This window comes from Camellia sinensis, chromosome 10 (assembly GCF_055761805.1).
Source record: "Camellia sinensis isolate YWXY chromosome 10, ASM5576180v1, whole genome shotgun sequence".
In the NCBI taxonomy this organism is placed as follows: Eukaryota; Viridiplantae; Streptophyta; class Magnoliopsida; order Ericales; family Theaceae; genus Camellia; species Camellia sinensis.
In genome coordinates, this window is record NC_138970.1 from 24,189,158 (window position 1) to 24,204,389 (window position 15,232).

Sequence of the window (15,232 nt, forward strand, 5' to 3'; positions counted from 1 at the left end):
ACAAACTTAAGATTATGGGAAGGATTATGGTACACCTAATAACTAAAGAAGAAAATAGTATAATTTCATACTTTTTGGCCATGTTTGATTCACAACACTAATAGTGAGGTATTAATAATCCTATTAAATTAGTGTGGTATTAGTTATCCCACCCCTACCCCATTACTAATAATCCTACAAATTTGTTGGATTAATTATCCATTGGATTAATAATCCTAAACTAAAATGTCAAAACAAACATAGGATGATTGGGCCCACGGATTAATAATCCCAATCCTATGCTTTAATCCTTCCAGTCATAATTTTTTTTTTTTTTTTTAAAAAGGGTCATATAACCAAACAACACATGTAAGTTTTGGTTTGGATAGATTCTTGTAAGTGCCTTTTAATGATACTTTCTACTGTCAACAAAAAAAAAAAAAAAAACACATGAGATATAACAAAAATCTCATGAGTTATAACTAAAATAAAATCATAACTAAAGAAAAAAATTGATCATAACTAAAGGAAAAAAATGACATAACTTAGATATACATATGATAAGGGGTTGTATAATAGAATACAACACATGAGGTATAACCAAGATCTCATGAGTCATAACTAAAATAAGATCATAATTAAGGAAAAAAATTGATTATAACTATAAAAAAAAATTACATAATTGATATGCATATGATAAGAGGTGAGTATAATAAAATTTCCCTAAGATTTTTAATTGGTGTTTGGAATTTGCTTATTAGGTTTCTTTTTTTTTATTGTTAATTTTTTAAAAAATTTCAGAAAAGTTAAACTTATAAATTCAGTTCGACAATACAAACCATAAATTAAAAAATTTGAAGATAAGAGATTGTTTGAAATAACCTAAATAAGTACACTTTTTATCTTTTTACGAAAAGATATGTAGAAAAGTAGAGAGATAATGTAATGAAAAAAAGATAAAAAGATAAAAAGATAGATTATTTTGTAGTAGCCAAACTTAGCCTAAGTCCCCAAAAAAAAATTTAAAAAGTCCAAAATAATTAACTTTTTAGGCTTATTTTGACTTTTAAATTTTTTTTTTTTTACACATTTTAGATTCGTTTACACGGACAAGAAAGTAAAAGTATTTTGACATAATTTTGAAAAAAGTCACCAAAAACCAAAAAAAAAAAAAACTAGAAAACAAGGCAATTTTTTAAGCTGCCGTTTAGCAAGTGGATTGGTACTAAAAAAGTACAAAAACACAGACTAAGTTAAATAAGTTAATAAGACAAAATATTACATCTAAACTATAATTATTTCATTTTTTTCTCACAAAAAAATAAAAAATGTCAAAAAATTCTTCCCAAAACATACATGGTAGATTGAAGAAATTCTGCAGGCATGAAAAGCCTGAGCAAGATAACAGAAATAGGGTCATGATTGAGACCCCCTCCAATCACCACCCCCACTGCCCCACACACATGTGGCGGATGATGATTAGAGGAAATGGACAAAAAAAAAGAAAAGAAAAGAAAAGAAAAAGTAGCCAATCATATTGAGAGAAGGTCAAAAGTGGTGGGAGAAAGGAGGTCTAGAAATTATTGAACACGAATAATAATAATAATAATAATAATAATAATAATAATAATAATAATAATAATAATAATAATAATAATAAAAAATTTAAATTTAAACTTTAAAAAAAAAGTTTAAAAAAAAATAAATAAAAAAAAAACAACCGATGGCTTATCGATCCACATAATGGCTCTAAATTAGCTAAAAATGAGTAAATAAATGGAAATCGTCCCTCAAAGAAGAAGGATGAAACTAGGAAGCAACCTGGAACAAATCAATCCACAATAATATCTAGCACCTAAAACACCATCCTGTGCTTAGAAATATAAAATCAAAGGAAACTAAACAATGTTTTGCAGCAATCAATTATTACAATTCTTCACAGCCATCTATGATAAAACAACATAAGCTTTTCAGCGTGATTAGAGAAATGAGAGCATTCCGTACCCACGCCGCTCTGCGATGAAATAGAATTTCGAATTTCTTCAACCTATACAAGAGATAAATGAAAATAATCAAAATTAAGTGATTTTCTAATTTCACAAGTACATGAAATTCAATTCTGACTATGATGTATTATTATTCAAGAAAAAGAAACGAACCTTGAAAACTATGATGTATCAGCCACAAAATTCTTCAAGCACGCTGCATCAAAAACTCAAGTCTTCAATTCTGCACTAACTTGGGACTATGTTGTCACACTTCCTCAAATTAGCTTTCTGCAAACTGTTGGATGTGAATCTCGGCTTCAAACTAGCGCACTAACAATCCAAGGATTGTAATTTTTCATAATTGATCGAAATCAGAGGAATGTGAGCTATCTTCAGCCAATCCTTCCCAGTCTATTTCTCGCACCGGAGCTCCAAATGTGGACATCCAGCAATTTGCAGCAATTTCAGAGTCTTCTGATCCTGCAGCGCATCCGGCAATCTCCTCAGATTAGGACAATCGAAAATCCATAATTTTGATAATGACGGGAGGCTTCCTAGCCAATTTGGTAGAGAAAATAATCCGCAATTGGATATAAACAAATCTCGGAGAGCATTCAAATATTGCATTCCCTCTGGAAAAGATTGTATCTCTGGACATCCACTAATTTCTAAGGATGTAAGGGAAGTCAAGCCTTGCAATGCTTGCACTGGAAGGGACGTAAGACTATCAAATTGACTTATATCCAGTTTCTGCAGAGAGTTTAGGTTTTCAAGTCCTGACAAATTTTCAAGTTCAGGACAATTGTGAAGGCGTAAGGACTCCAAGGCCTTGAGATTTTGAAGCAGTCCATCTGGAAGAATCTTCAAATAAGAGTCACTTATCCGAAAAAAGGAAATTGAAGTAAGATTAATCACGGACCTAAATAACATTTCATTGCCTCCTTCAATTGTTAAGCTCTCAAGTGCTGGAAGAAAAGGCAATCTAGTCAATTTGGGGCATCCAGATATCACCAACTCTTGTAGGCAAGGGAAAATTTCTTCTCTATCCACTGTTGTCTGTTCCTCCAAGCTTGGCGTTCCATCAAGGCTGAGAGTCTCCAATGCAGGAAATGAACTTCACTCATCTCCATAATCCCCATGGTTGAAGTACTTAAGAGAACACATGCATTCGATCTTGAGAATTTTTAGGGATTGTAGTTTGCCAAGAGGAGGAAGATGTTCACATCTTTCACAATCTATTAAAGAGATCTCAACCAGATTTTTAAGAACCAAACCCCACATCCAATTTGGAAACTTTGAACCTTGGAAGAAATTTATGCTCAACTTCTTCAGATTAGAATTAGGTTGGAGAATCTCAAGGACCTCTTCGACATTCTTTGGTGTGTTTTCTTCATTGCTCTTGCTCCAATATAATTCCAAAGAAATAAGATCGTGTTTCTCCATCAAATTGGCCTTCTTGGCATCTTCTGAATTTCTTACATTCTCAAGTGCCTCTATGCTCAACGTACCCCCAAGATTTAATTCTTTCAACTCACCAATTTGGTAACCCTCATCTTGGCCCACAATGAATGTGCTTAGTCTTTGTAAGCAAGTTAATTGTCCCATTTTATCAGGCATTGAAGTAAGAGAATCACACCCTGTGATGTCCAAGTTAGTGAGATTTCTCATGTGCTTCATGCATTTGGGCAACTTACGAAGTCGTGGGGAATGTCTTAGCTTCAGTGTCTGCAGGTTTTGGAGATTACTTATTGATTCCGGTAGAATTTCTATATCAGAGTACGACATGTCCAGATACCTAAGATGGCTGAAATTGGAAATTGACTTTGACATTGACTTCTTCAAATCAGCATTGTAACCCAAATCCAACACTCTGAGATACTTTTGTTTCGAAATGAAAGGTGAAGGATCATTTTCCTGGTGAGGTAAAATGAGAGACCGCAAAGATGGGACTTCAGGTACAATCGCATTCCAAGGAACCATCTCTCCAAAGCCAATATTAAAAGACAAGTGACGAATTTTATCTGGAATTTTTCCATGCCCTCATGAAGCTCCATAATAGAGCATTCATATCTCATAATAGATTGTGCAAGATTATGCATAAGATCGTGCATTTTACATACTATTGTTCCACTACATAATATTGTTCTGTGGTATTCCTCTTCCACATCTTGTAAGAAGGACCTGCAAACCAATTCCCTAAAAATCTCATCGCCAATATGAAATGCCGTTTTTCCTTTAGATGGAATAAAATCATTTGCCATCCACATCCCTATCAGTTCGTCTTTCGTCATGCTGTAGTCTTTCGGGAATATACAACAATAAGCAAAACATTGCCTCAAATGTGGACGTAAGGCTTCATAGCTCAACCTCAAAGAAGGTAAAATACCACTTCCATCATCGGGCAAATCCCAAATCTCACTCTCCTTCACAGATAACCATTCACTTTCACTTCTTTTAAATTGCATTAGGCTTCCCAAAGCCTTTATTGCTAAGGGTAACCATTTGCATTTCTTCACTATTTCCTTCCCAATCAGATCCAATTGAAGGTTTTCCTCTCTGCTTTTGTTGCCAAATGCTCGTTGTCTAAACAAGGACCAAGAATCATCCTCCGATAGACAAGCCATGTGGTGTATAGGAAGTGTAGTCATGATAACAGCAACATTCTGAGTCCTTGTTGTTACTATAACAGTACAACCTCTAGCTCCACACTTCAGTGCACCTTTTAGCCTATCCCATTTCTCATGTTTCTCATTCCATACATCGTCCAAGACAAGTAAAAATCTCTTCCCACGCAGTTTCTCTTGGAGGCGATTCAGAAGTGGATCCAAGTTTGAGATATTGCACCCACCACCGTCTATGGACTCTAAGATTGCTCTTGTTAGTCTCTCTACATCGAAATCAACAGAGACACACACCCAAATTCTCAGCTCAAAGTGACTCTTCACCCGTCCATCATTGTAGATAAATTGAGCAAGTGTGGTCTTTCCAAGTCCCCCCATACCACACATAGCATACACCGAAACATCATCATCATCATCATGATCACCCGAATTATTGAGCAACATTTCAATTATCATTTCTTTCTCATTAGTTCTCCCATAAATTTCTGATTCATTCACCATTGAACTAGTTTGTTCTCTCTCCATCCCACAAACTTCTCCGGTTTCCACACCTTCCCTCAAGTGAAACTTATTTTTCTCCCCTGCAATGGCATCTAACCTATCTTTCATATCATTGATCTTATGCCCCATTTTCAACCGAAATATAAGCCGGTTTCGAAGAGAGAAAGTGGCCCTTACCTGGGATTTTATGCCACTCTCAGAATCCATCCTTCTCCTCATAGCTTCAGTCATGAACTCATCCACCAGATTGTCTGCATCATAAGCTGTGTCGTTGAGCTTTCGCAGCCAATTCTTTAGAGTCTCGCTCTTCCCTCGCTTTGTCTCTGCATCCTGAAGGACTGCTTGAATCGTACTTAGTGTGCTCTTTAAGTTCTCTAGCTCTGTTTTCAAACCCCATGCTATCCCAAACTCTTTTAGCACTAAAGAGTTCAAGGTTGCCAAAATTGATCTAACAAGGGGAGAAATTAGTAGATCAGGCATACTCTAATCTGTTTTGAGAATTGGAATTGAAATCAAAACCAGATGAGAAAAGAGTTGAATCAATTTTCACTCACAACTTTCGGAAATGTAATGAAAAGAAATGCAGACCCTCAAACAGTTTCAAAGAAATCAAATGAAAACACAGCAATTAATTAGGATTGGTTTCATATTTTTACACATTGGGCTCCACACGGTGTTGACTACTGCGGAGACTCGAGGAGGCATCAAGTTGGAACCAAAGAATAAAGATTCCATTTACATCTCTTTCCTATCATTTTCTTTCTTTTCTTTCCTTTTTTTTTCTTTTATTTTTCAGTCATGAGCCTCTCTAATCCTTCATATATATATATATATATACTAGTTTTTGTAAATTTCTTTACTTTATATAAATATTGTGTGGTATATGATAATTGTTTATATGCAAGTAAATACTATTTGTTTGACAGTAAATATAGTACTAAAAAAAGGGTTCTTGGCACCATTCAAGGGCTATTGGTATCATCAATCGGCTTATCACAACTGACGATTACGGAACGACTACGAACGCTTTAATAGAACATGCTCGTCGTTACGTAGTTACATCGACAGGATGTTTGGGGCGTGGAAATTAAGGCGAGGTATCTTGAGGAACATAATGAAATACGATTTTCTGACAGTATAAGTTTCCTTAGTTGCAGCATCAATGGCCGTACATAATTTCATAAGATGAAATAACCTCATTGATGAAGTAACGCAAAATATCCAAAAATAAAGCATGCGTATTTTGTAAAAAAACAAAATTTTCGGTAAAAATATTTGGTTATGAATTCTAAAAATAGTTCATAAAAGATAATCACTATATTTGGTTTCAATTTTCTAAAAATTGAATTTTTTATTTTTCGTACTTTTTTGTTTTTAGTGAATATTTTTAAAATTTTAAGCAATTTTTTTTTTTACTCTTTTAAATGCACATTACTTACATATATCTAAAAAGTAAAATATCAATAAATATCAATAAATACACAAGAATACAAAAAATATATTGAATTTTCGCATTCTTTTTTATATTTTTGGTATTAGTGAATTTTTTAAATATTTTTTGTTTCACAAATATTATACTTTTTAAATGTATTTATGTTAGGTATATTTAAAATATTATAAAAATTTAAAAATACGAAAAATAAAAAAACTCTAATTTTTTAAAAAATAAATCCTGAATTAGGAAACTAAGCAAGCTGAATTTTTTCCTAAACAAAATTCCCAATTGTGAATGGATTTTGAATTGTTCATTGTTTTGATGAAAGGAATATTTTTGTTATCAACAATCTTGATCCCAAATTTAAAAATACGATTAAAAAAAAATTTTAAACATCAAAAGTAAAAAAAAAAATTAAAAAAATACTGGTTGCGTTTGGTAGAGTTTTAGAATTATGATTTAAAATAGAGTTGTATTTTAAGTTTGTGAGTTTTGGAATTATGATTTGAGCGTGAAAAATTTGTTTAGTTATGAGTTTTGAATTGAGTGATGTAACATCTCAAAATTCTATTTAAAACTCATAAAAAATTAAAAAAAAATTCCCAAAATATTTTTTATTTAAAATATAAAAACAACAGGTGCAAAAAAAAAAATCGAACACTGTTCCGGTCAACCGACCGGACATCCGGAGGATGACCGGATAGACGTATTTTGAAAAGTGAATATGAAATCAATTTTCTAAAGCTATAACCAAATAACATACTCAAACCAAGAAGGGCTAGAAACTTGGGAGGACAGGCTAAGATAGTTGGAACTATCCTTCAGCCACATTATATGGAAAAGTTGTATTTGAAATGTTAATTTATGCAAGCTAAGGTATCAAATGTATATGAATATTAATATAGGACGTGAACATGCATTTTCATACAGGGTTAATTCATTTATTCAAACTTTTTGCTCATTGAGATTCTAAAGGCTTAACTCACAATGCATGAGAGCTCAAAAATATAAAGAATGATTTAAACCAGGAACAAAATTCAACATATTTTACTTTTCAGGCGTTGGCAAAACAAAAAAATCTAGATATGAAAGAAAAGATAACATTGTCATACGAGATTATCTGATTAAACCTCCCAACTTTTATTTCAATAAACTATGACGATCTAGAATGGTGGTAATTAGTGAAACAAAAGTCATTGTACAAACCATCGAAGTAATTCCATCTCCAACGGTCCAAAGATGAAAATCTTTGTAATATTTTGAATCATTCATGAGCATCACAATAAATATGAACCAAAGTTTATTGGGAAACACACACCCCCCCCCCAAAAAAAAAAAAAAATTGGGACCAAAAGCGGTTAGCGGTGACCATTGAATAAGTTTATTTGGCTTGAGTTGGTTTACTATTTCTCTCTTGAAGGTTTAAAGCGCACAAAACATGCAACCAAGCAATAGTTTACTACGGCGAGGAGCGAAGAGAAAGAGAATAAATATATAAATTATTAAAACTTGGACATACCCAAGCTAAATGACTATATCAACTTATTATGGGAAGAAATATGAAACTTTTGTTTCTTTAATCAACTCAGAATTTCCCATTGCCGGTGACAAATCAAGATTATATCACAATAAGCAGCTTCAAATTCACAAACTTTATTAGCTCTTCAAGTGTTGCAACTCTAAGACCACTGATAGAATAAATTTTTGGTAGCTAAATCAACCTTACAAGTTATAACCAACTTCACAAATAAATAAATAAATTATATATGTGAAACCTGCAAAACTAGCATGATGAACAAAATGAATTGAAATGAAAAGTACCCAAATTGTTCCCAAACGAATTAAAACAATCACATAGAATAGATCGACTGAAGAGAGAGAGAGAGAGTAACTTACATTGCTTCCCCTCCAGACTTGAGAAACCCTCTTCTGTTTAGGGTTGTTTTGGGACATAGATGGGTTTGTAGAAGAAGATGGACCCAAATTTGGATCGTTGTTATTGTTTTCAATCATAACTACCCTCTTCTTCTATTGATTTTTCGCGCAACCTATGTGAGATGAAGACATCAAAACCCAAACCCAAACCCAAACCCAAATTTCATTCTTTTTCGACAAATACACAGCTAAACATACAAATACAAATGATGGGTATTGTTTGAATTTCAATTTGATTGAATGTGAGAGAGGTGGAGAAGATGAAAGATCGTTGATAGATCGTTGATCGGTTTTGGGTACGATGAGAGAGAGAGAGAGAGAGAGAGAGAGAGAGAGAGAGAGGAGACGAAAGGGGATTTTTGAGATAAAAACCAGCTGCGTCTGCACTCAATCTCTATGAAGCCGAATTTGCAGACGGATTAACCCAGAAGGAATTGTTCCATCTTCTCTTTCTCTCTCTATATGTATCTACAGTTGTGTTTGTTGGTTTTTGTTTTTTGAATTTTGGTTTTGGTTTTGGTTTTTGTTTCTGTTTTCTCTCTCTAAAACTCTCACAGTATTTTTTTTCTCTCTCCTCTGGCGGAAGGATGTTGGTGGGGCGGATGTTCTAAGTTTGTACCGGTATTTCCGGGGTAATATCATCTAGGCGCGTAAGGATCCTCTAGAATAATGTTTCTACAGTGATTTCCTACAGTGCAAGACAAGCAGTCGATACGTGTCCCACTCATCAGACCAAGGGCTGAGATTCAACTAAGCAAAACGACGTCGTTTTGCTGAGTAATTTGAAAAAAAAACAAAACAAAAACAGAGTGAGAAAGAGACAAGAAAAGAGAGAGAAGAAGGATCCCCAATCTGCCATGGCTGGGTTTTCAAATCTCTACCTTGGTTGTTTTGATTTATATATGTTTATATATATATCATCTCTATGTTTTATATATTTGTTTGTTTTGATTTATATATATATATATATATATATCTAGAAGGAAAAGAAAAGAAGAGGAAAAGAGAGGAAGGAGAGGTGCGGCGGGGGAGCCGTATGGCAACGGCGACAGCGCATCTGGGGTGGGAAGGGGCGGGGCGGGGCGGCGATGCCCTCCTTCTCTTCTCTCCTTCTCTCAGTGGGTTTGTGTAGTTGTTTAAGGAGTTTTACACGATTGGAGCTTCAAAATCAAACCCATTCCATTGATAACAACATTGTGTTTGTGTTTTTGAATGCTGTTGAATAAACCAGAATCATCAATAAACAAACTCAACAGGTCTCTCTCTTTCTCTCTCTCATCAAATTACACACTTTATTGAAAATTATGTTAGGTGGATGTCTTGAATTAAAGCCTCTCATGCGGCTCTGTTTCTGAAGCAGCAAAACCCTTTTTGAATTGAAAGAGAGTCGCAGACAGGTCTCTCTCTCTCTCTCTCTAATGTTTTGAATTGAAACAGAGCTTTTAATCCTTCATATTTGCAGGAACTTGGATGTTTTAAATTAAAGCTGTTTCTTCTTGTCTTCTTCTTCCTCCCCTTTTTTTTTTTTTTTTTTTTTCAAATTACTCACCAAAATGACGTCGTTTTGGTGATATTTAATTTCCACCATTGGATGAATCACTCTAGAGATCACTTGAGAGTTTTCACTCTAGAGGATCCGGACGCCATCTAGGCCAGCCGAAGGAGGGCTGACATTCTGGTTAAGGCTTAGGGTTTAAGCTCAAAGGTCATATGTTTAAAAAAAAAATTTTGGATTAATTTTTTGAGCGAAGTATAGTTGGTTAAGAGGTTGGATTTTAAGTTGTTTAATTAGTACTTGGCGTGGGTTCAATACTCCTCGCTGTGCGAGTCCTGACATAAGCGGAGTTTGTCTTAGGAAGTCGGGACAAGTTCTTAGGTTATAGTCTCCTCGCTTGGAACGGCTAACAGGACACTTGGTGATTTTTGCAAAGGACGCTGTCTTGGACCTGCGAGAAAGTAGGAAGGATTTTCCTGTAACAAAAAAAAAAAAAAATCATTCAGGCTGTGTTTATTTGAACGGACTGGATAAGAAGATTGTAATTTATTGAACTATTAGTTCTGGGATATATTGTTCCTGATTATTTGGTTGGACTGGATTTGTATCTTATGTTTGTTTAGTCATGCGATTAGATGTCTGAATTAGACTATTTTAGTTATCCAATGTTTGTTTGGGATATTATAGAGAATGATAAATGTTCAAATGACTATTTTATCATTTTCAATTATTTTCTAAGTAATAACAATATTAAACATAGTTCTAATATTTTAATTATTTTTAAGTAGATTAAACAAAAATTTATTTTATTTTATTTTTTACACAATTAAATAAATTTATTTTAAAAAAATTAAATAAATTAAATATCAATAAAAATATATGTTATTTTTTTAATTAAAATTTTAAATAAATTTATTTTAAATAATAACAATAATTAAATAATGAAATAAAATAAAAAATCTATTAAAATTTAAATAATGAAATTAAATAAAATATAAACAAAATTTTAAAATAAAACATCAATAAAATATCTATAAAAAATTATTTTAAAAAATTAAATAAATAAAACAAAAATAAAAATTAAATAAAATTATTTTATTTTTAAATTGAAACATTTAAATTTTATTAAATTTTACTAAATATAATACATAATTAAATACCAGAAGGCAAAAATGTAATTTTAGTAGCTAATCCCATGGGATGAGTTGTCTCATAGTCTCTATCTCACTTCCCCCATGGAATAGCATAGGCCCACAAGAATAATGTTTGAGGGCCCGAAATTAGTGGCCGAATGTGGCTCAAAACCCAAAACGACGTCGTTTTGGGTTTTGATTTTTTTTTTTTTTTCTTTCTTTCTTTCTTCCTTCCTCTTCTTTCTTTTCTTCTTCTTCTTCTTCTTCTTCGTTTTGAACCTGAGAAGCAGAGGCGAGAGAGAGAAACAGAGGGGAGAGGTGGGAGCTCGTCGTCGGTCGTCGGCCAATCGTCGTAGCTCGTCTGTCGTCGGCCGATCGTCGCCTCTGCCTCCGCCCGCCTCCGCCTCTGCCTCTGCCTCCACCTCCGCCTCCCTCCGCCTCCACCTCCAGCCCTATTTTTAGGGCCCCCTCCAGTTCTGCTCCTCCTTCTCTTCTTCCTCATTCTCTTCTTCTTCTTCTTCTTCCTCCTTCTCAAATTCGAGCCAAATTTGGCTCGAACCCTTTCGGGCTCTGTAGCAGAGCTGGGCCCACAAATATGAGACTAATAGTCGGGGGGATTATTAGTCCGGAACAAAAAATTCATACCAAACAACAGACTATTAATCCATCCGGATTAATAGTCCAATCCTATGGTGTTATCCTTCAAAACAAACAGCTCTTACTGATTTATTAAATAATTTAATTAATTAATTAGATACTTTTTTTAATGCCTAAGTTACCTATTTTACAAAGTTATTTATTTATTAATATGTTAATAATCTCCGGGCCAGCCTCATATGATATCTATAATGCCAGGTGACCAAATTTTGGAATAAAATATCATCTCTGGCTCTTTTCACTGGATTCGGGTTTTTTAGTACATTCTCTGTAACGTGTCTCAAAATGAAAACGGCAATAGTAGAGGGCCACAATTTTTGTAGCTTAAATGGTTCAAAATTGTCAAAATTGAGCACAAAATATGTCAAAACGACGTCGTTTTGACAGTTTTGAGCCATTTGAGCCACACAAATTGTGGCTCTCAAACATTATTCAAATGAAAATAATGTCATTTTAGGAGAAAGGAGGTTGATTCTGGGTTGGGTTGGTTTGGGAAGCGGGTTAGTTTTTTGATTTTTTGACTTTTTTGACTATTTTAGCCTGAGCTAAAAAGCTTGATTTGTGAAGGATTTTTTGACTTTTTGATTTTTTTGACTTTTTTTATGAGAGAAGAGTGCAATGATTATGGATTGGATGTAATATTTTGTTTGTTGTGACTAAAATAGCTTATTTTATTTTTTGTGGCTAAAATAATCAAAAAAGTCCACAAAACCACTTCCCAAACGGTACTAATTTTTTTTTTAAAAAAAGTTTTGCCTTAAAATAATCTTGTTTTCAACATTACATGCTGCACTATAAACAATAACACTATAAAGGGATCCAAATTCTGTGTTTATGTCTGTTTTTTTTTTTTATTAACTCCGATACATCATTGGCACGTAAGCTAATTGAGTTAAGTAATAAGTTCTTATGTAATTATTCTTTGGGACAACAAGAAAATTAGAGGTTTAGTCAATAGAACAAATGCGGCCTTTCATTATAATACAATTTACTAATAAGTTACTTAAATTTATTTAAAATTAAAAAAAGTTATTTTGTTTGATTTTTAATTTTTTAAAAATCTTTCATAATTTTTTTTTTCATATTTTAGTCAAAAAAATTTATTTTTTGATGTACCTAAAATAAAGTATTTATAAAGAAATCTAGAAAAACATGAGCAAATAAGAATTTGATTAAAGTATGAAAAAAAGTTTACTTAAGAGGTTAAGATTAAAAAAAACAAATAAAAACAATTTTTGAGTTTGCATGTGTTCAACATTTAACTCATTGATTTATTTTACACTTCAAGTCAATCTTAAATATTTTTAGTCAAAGTAGTTTGATTTTTGAGTTAATTATCTAAAAGTTCTCATTATAAGTGTTATGGGAGGTTCTATTTAAGATTTTTTGAACCAATAAGTCATATTTATTAAAATTGAAAATATTATCAGTTTTTTCTAATTTTTAAAATATCAATTTTGCATAGTAATGTTTTATATAATTGTTTCACTAACTGATAAAAAAAAAAAAACCAGAGTATGAGATTAGACATTTTTGCTCTTCTACTTATTGGTTTAATTCGACTATCCAATAAAACCAAGAACATTATCATTTTTTTAAAAAAATTTTAAAACTGAAAACATTATCAGTTTTTTCATTTTTAAAGTTACTTTTTTTTTTTGTTTTTTTTGTTTTTAAGTTTTGTACATCAATGTTCCATCGCCATACTCCTTTATAGATTCAAACTTTTCAATTTTGCACAAAACAATAATTCAGTTTTTTCAAAACAAATTCGGGATGATCTAAATAAGTGCACTTTTTGACTTTTTATGAAATATTAGTTGGATTTGGGTTGGGTTTGAAGTGATGTGTTAGAGAGGTGATGTAACTTAAATAAGATGATGTGACTTAAATAGGATAGTGACTTTTTGACTTTTTTGAAACTTGCCAAACCAACCCTAATTAGTTTTTTTTTTCACATAATTTTTTTTTTAATTTTTTTCAATTTGAAAGTTGATATTTTAAAGTTTTAAAAATAAAAATATATGTCAAATCATCATGTTTCTTTATAGATAATCATAAAATGATAAACAATCATTGTTTGAAGAGTAATTCCTACTATTAAAAATTTAATGGAACTTGAAGATCTAGGACTTAATGAGGTATAAGTTCATAAATTAAGACTTGTGTATAAATGCCCCTTGATTTTTTATAACACATAACCGAGTTGTTAAGTAGTAATTTGTTTAAGTTTAACTTAAAAACTTAATAAATTTCAAATTTATTTTGTTTATTTAAATAACGAGACAATTTTAAATAAGTTTTTAACAAACTAAACACAAATCGAACTTGAATTCGAGTAGTCCTACCCTCATCTCACCTATACCAAAAAAATAAAATACATATTAGTGTATTTTTTTCATTTTAATGCATAAAGTTACAACTCATTATTAAAATTCAAAATCAACAATCTAGTAGTTAATATAAAATTTTAAATTTCTCTTAATTATTTATAACTGATAGTATTGCTTGTCACAAACCCATGCTTCCAACGTCGTCCCCTGGTCACTAAGCCCACCGGGGTACTTGCACAAAAGCCCAGCGAGGAACAGGAGTCTCCTAGCAGACCCTCCAACGGTTAAGTTAGAAGAAAGAGGTTAATAGCGAATGATAGGAGAATAATGATAGGGAACTTAACCTTTTTTTTTGTTTTAGAAACCTTCTTATATCCTTTGTTTATCATTTCCTTGTCCACTCCGACCTGTCGTGTTGGCCGAAAGTCTATGCTCTAGCTTGCCTCGTTCATGGTGAGGCTGTTTTGTTCCAACGTGAAGGGGTTATCGCATTAAATGTTGCAGGGGACCTCATTAATGGCTGATGTGTGGTGCAATAACTCTGCAGGATCTTTGTCTGCTTGCATGGCTAGTTCTCCTCTTGACAAGTGTTTAGATGTCGTTGGTTATTGGTGCAACGTTGGGTTCTAGTAATGTTGGGCTTTAGTGTTTGAACTGTGTATTGGGCTCTAAGTGGTGGGCCAAAAGCCTTTACGAGCCCACCTATGTCAGTAGTTCCCCATTCCCGAGTGCAGCTTCAGTCTAATGAAGGGAATAAGGAAGAAGACGGAGATTGTGGGTGACTGAGTGAGAGAAGACTGATTGGGAGGAGGGCCGAGCGCAAAGGGTGACTGAGCGAGAAGATTGACTGGGAGGAGGGCCAACCACAAAGGGTGACCGAGGGAGAAAATGGCGGCGCGCAGGGCTCGAGAAGTGGTTGGGCACGTAGTGATGAGAAGTGGAATAGATAGGGAAGAGGAAGAGAGTAGTGGATCGTTGTCGTACACGTGGCATAATCCTGTAATAAGAAAGGTGATGTGTTAGCAGGAAGCGAAGGGGTAAGCTAATATAGAGCGTCAAAAAGGCGGGGGCGGAAGTTTTCAAAATTTTTCAAATTGGTGAAATTTAATCTTGATCCTTGGAATATAGGCAAACCGTAGGCATTTGGAGTTATTT

At 33.2% G+C, this 15,232-nt stretch overlaps 1 protein-coding gene and 1 pseudogene across 3 annotated transcripts; both read right to left on the reverse strand.

Moving 5' to 3' along the window:
• Positions 1–1,624: 1,624 nt before the first annotated feature.
• On the reverse strand, positions 1,625–9,039 carry LOC114272439 (putative disease resistance protein RGA3 pseudogene; annotated as a pseudogene). 2 transcript variants are annotated; one of them, XR_014341831.1, is made up of 3 exons: positions 8,421–9,039; positions 2,139–5,577; positions 1,625–2,026 (listed from the first exon to the last, which is right to left on the reverse strand). The product of XR_014341831.1 is annotated as a putative disease resistance protein RGA3 pseudogene, transcript variant X1 (transcript). The 2 variants fall into 2 exon arrangements; XR_014341832.1 differs by having other exon boundaries at positions 2,139–5,537; positions 8,421–9,038.
• On the reverse strand, positions 3,084–3,752 carry LOC145800227 (disease resistance protein RGA2-like). Its single transcript, XM_082889884.1, has one exon. It carries the CDS (start codon positions 3,750–3,752, stop codon positions 3,084–3,086), a length of 669 nt encoding a protein of 222 aa, XP_082746010.1.
• Positions 9,040–15,232: the final 6,193 nt, after the last annotated feature.

What these genes read in the sequence shown, in the direction of transcription:
- LOC145800227 (XM_082889884.1), bottom strand. Translation starts at nt 3,752, where the DNA reads ATGTCGTACTCTGATATAGAAATTCTACCGGAATCAATAAGTAATCTC.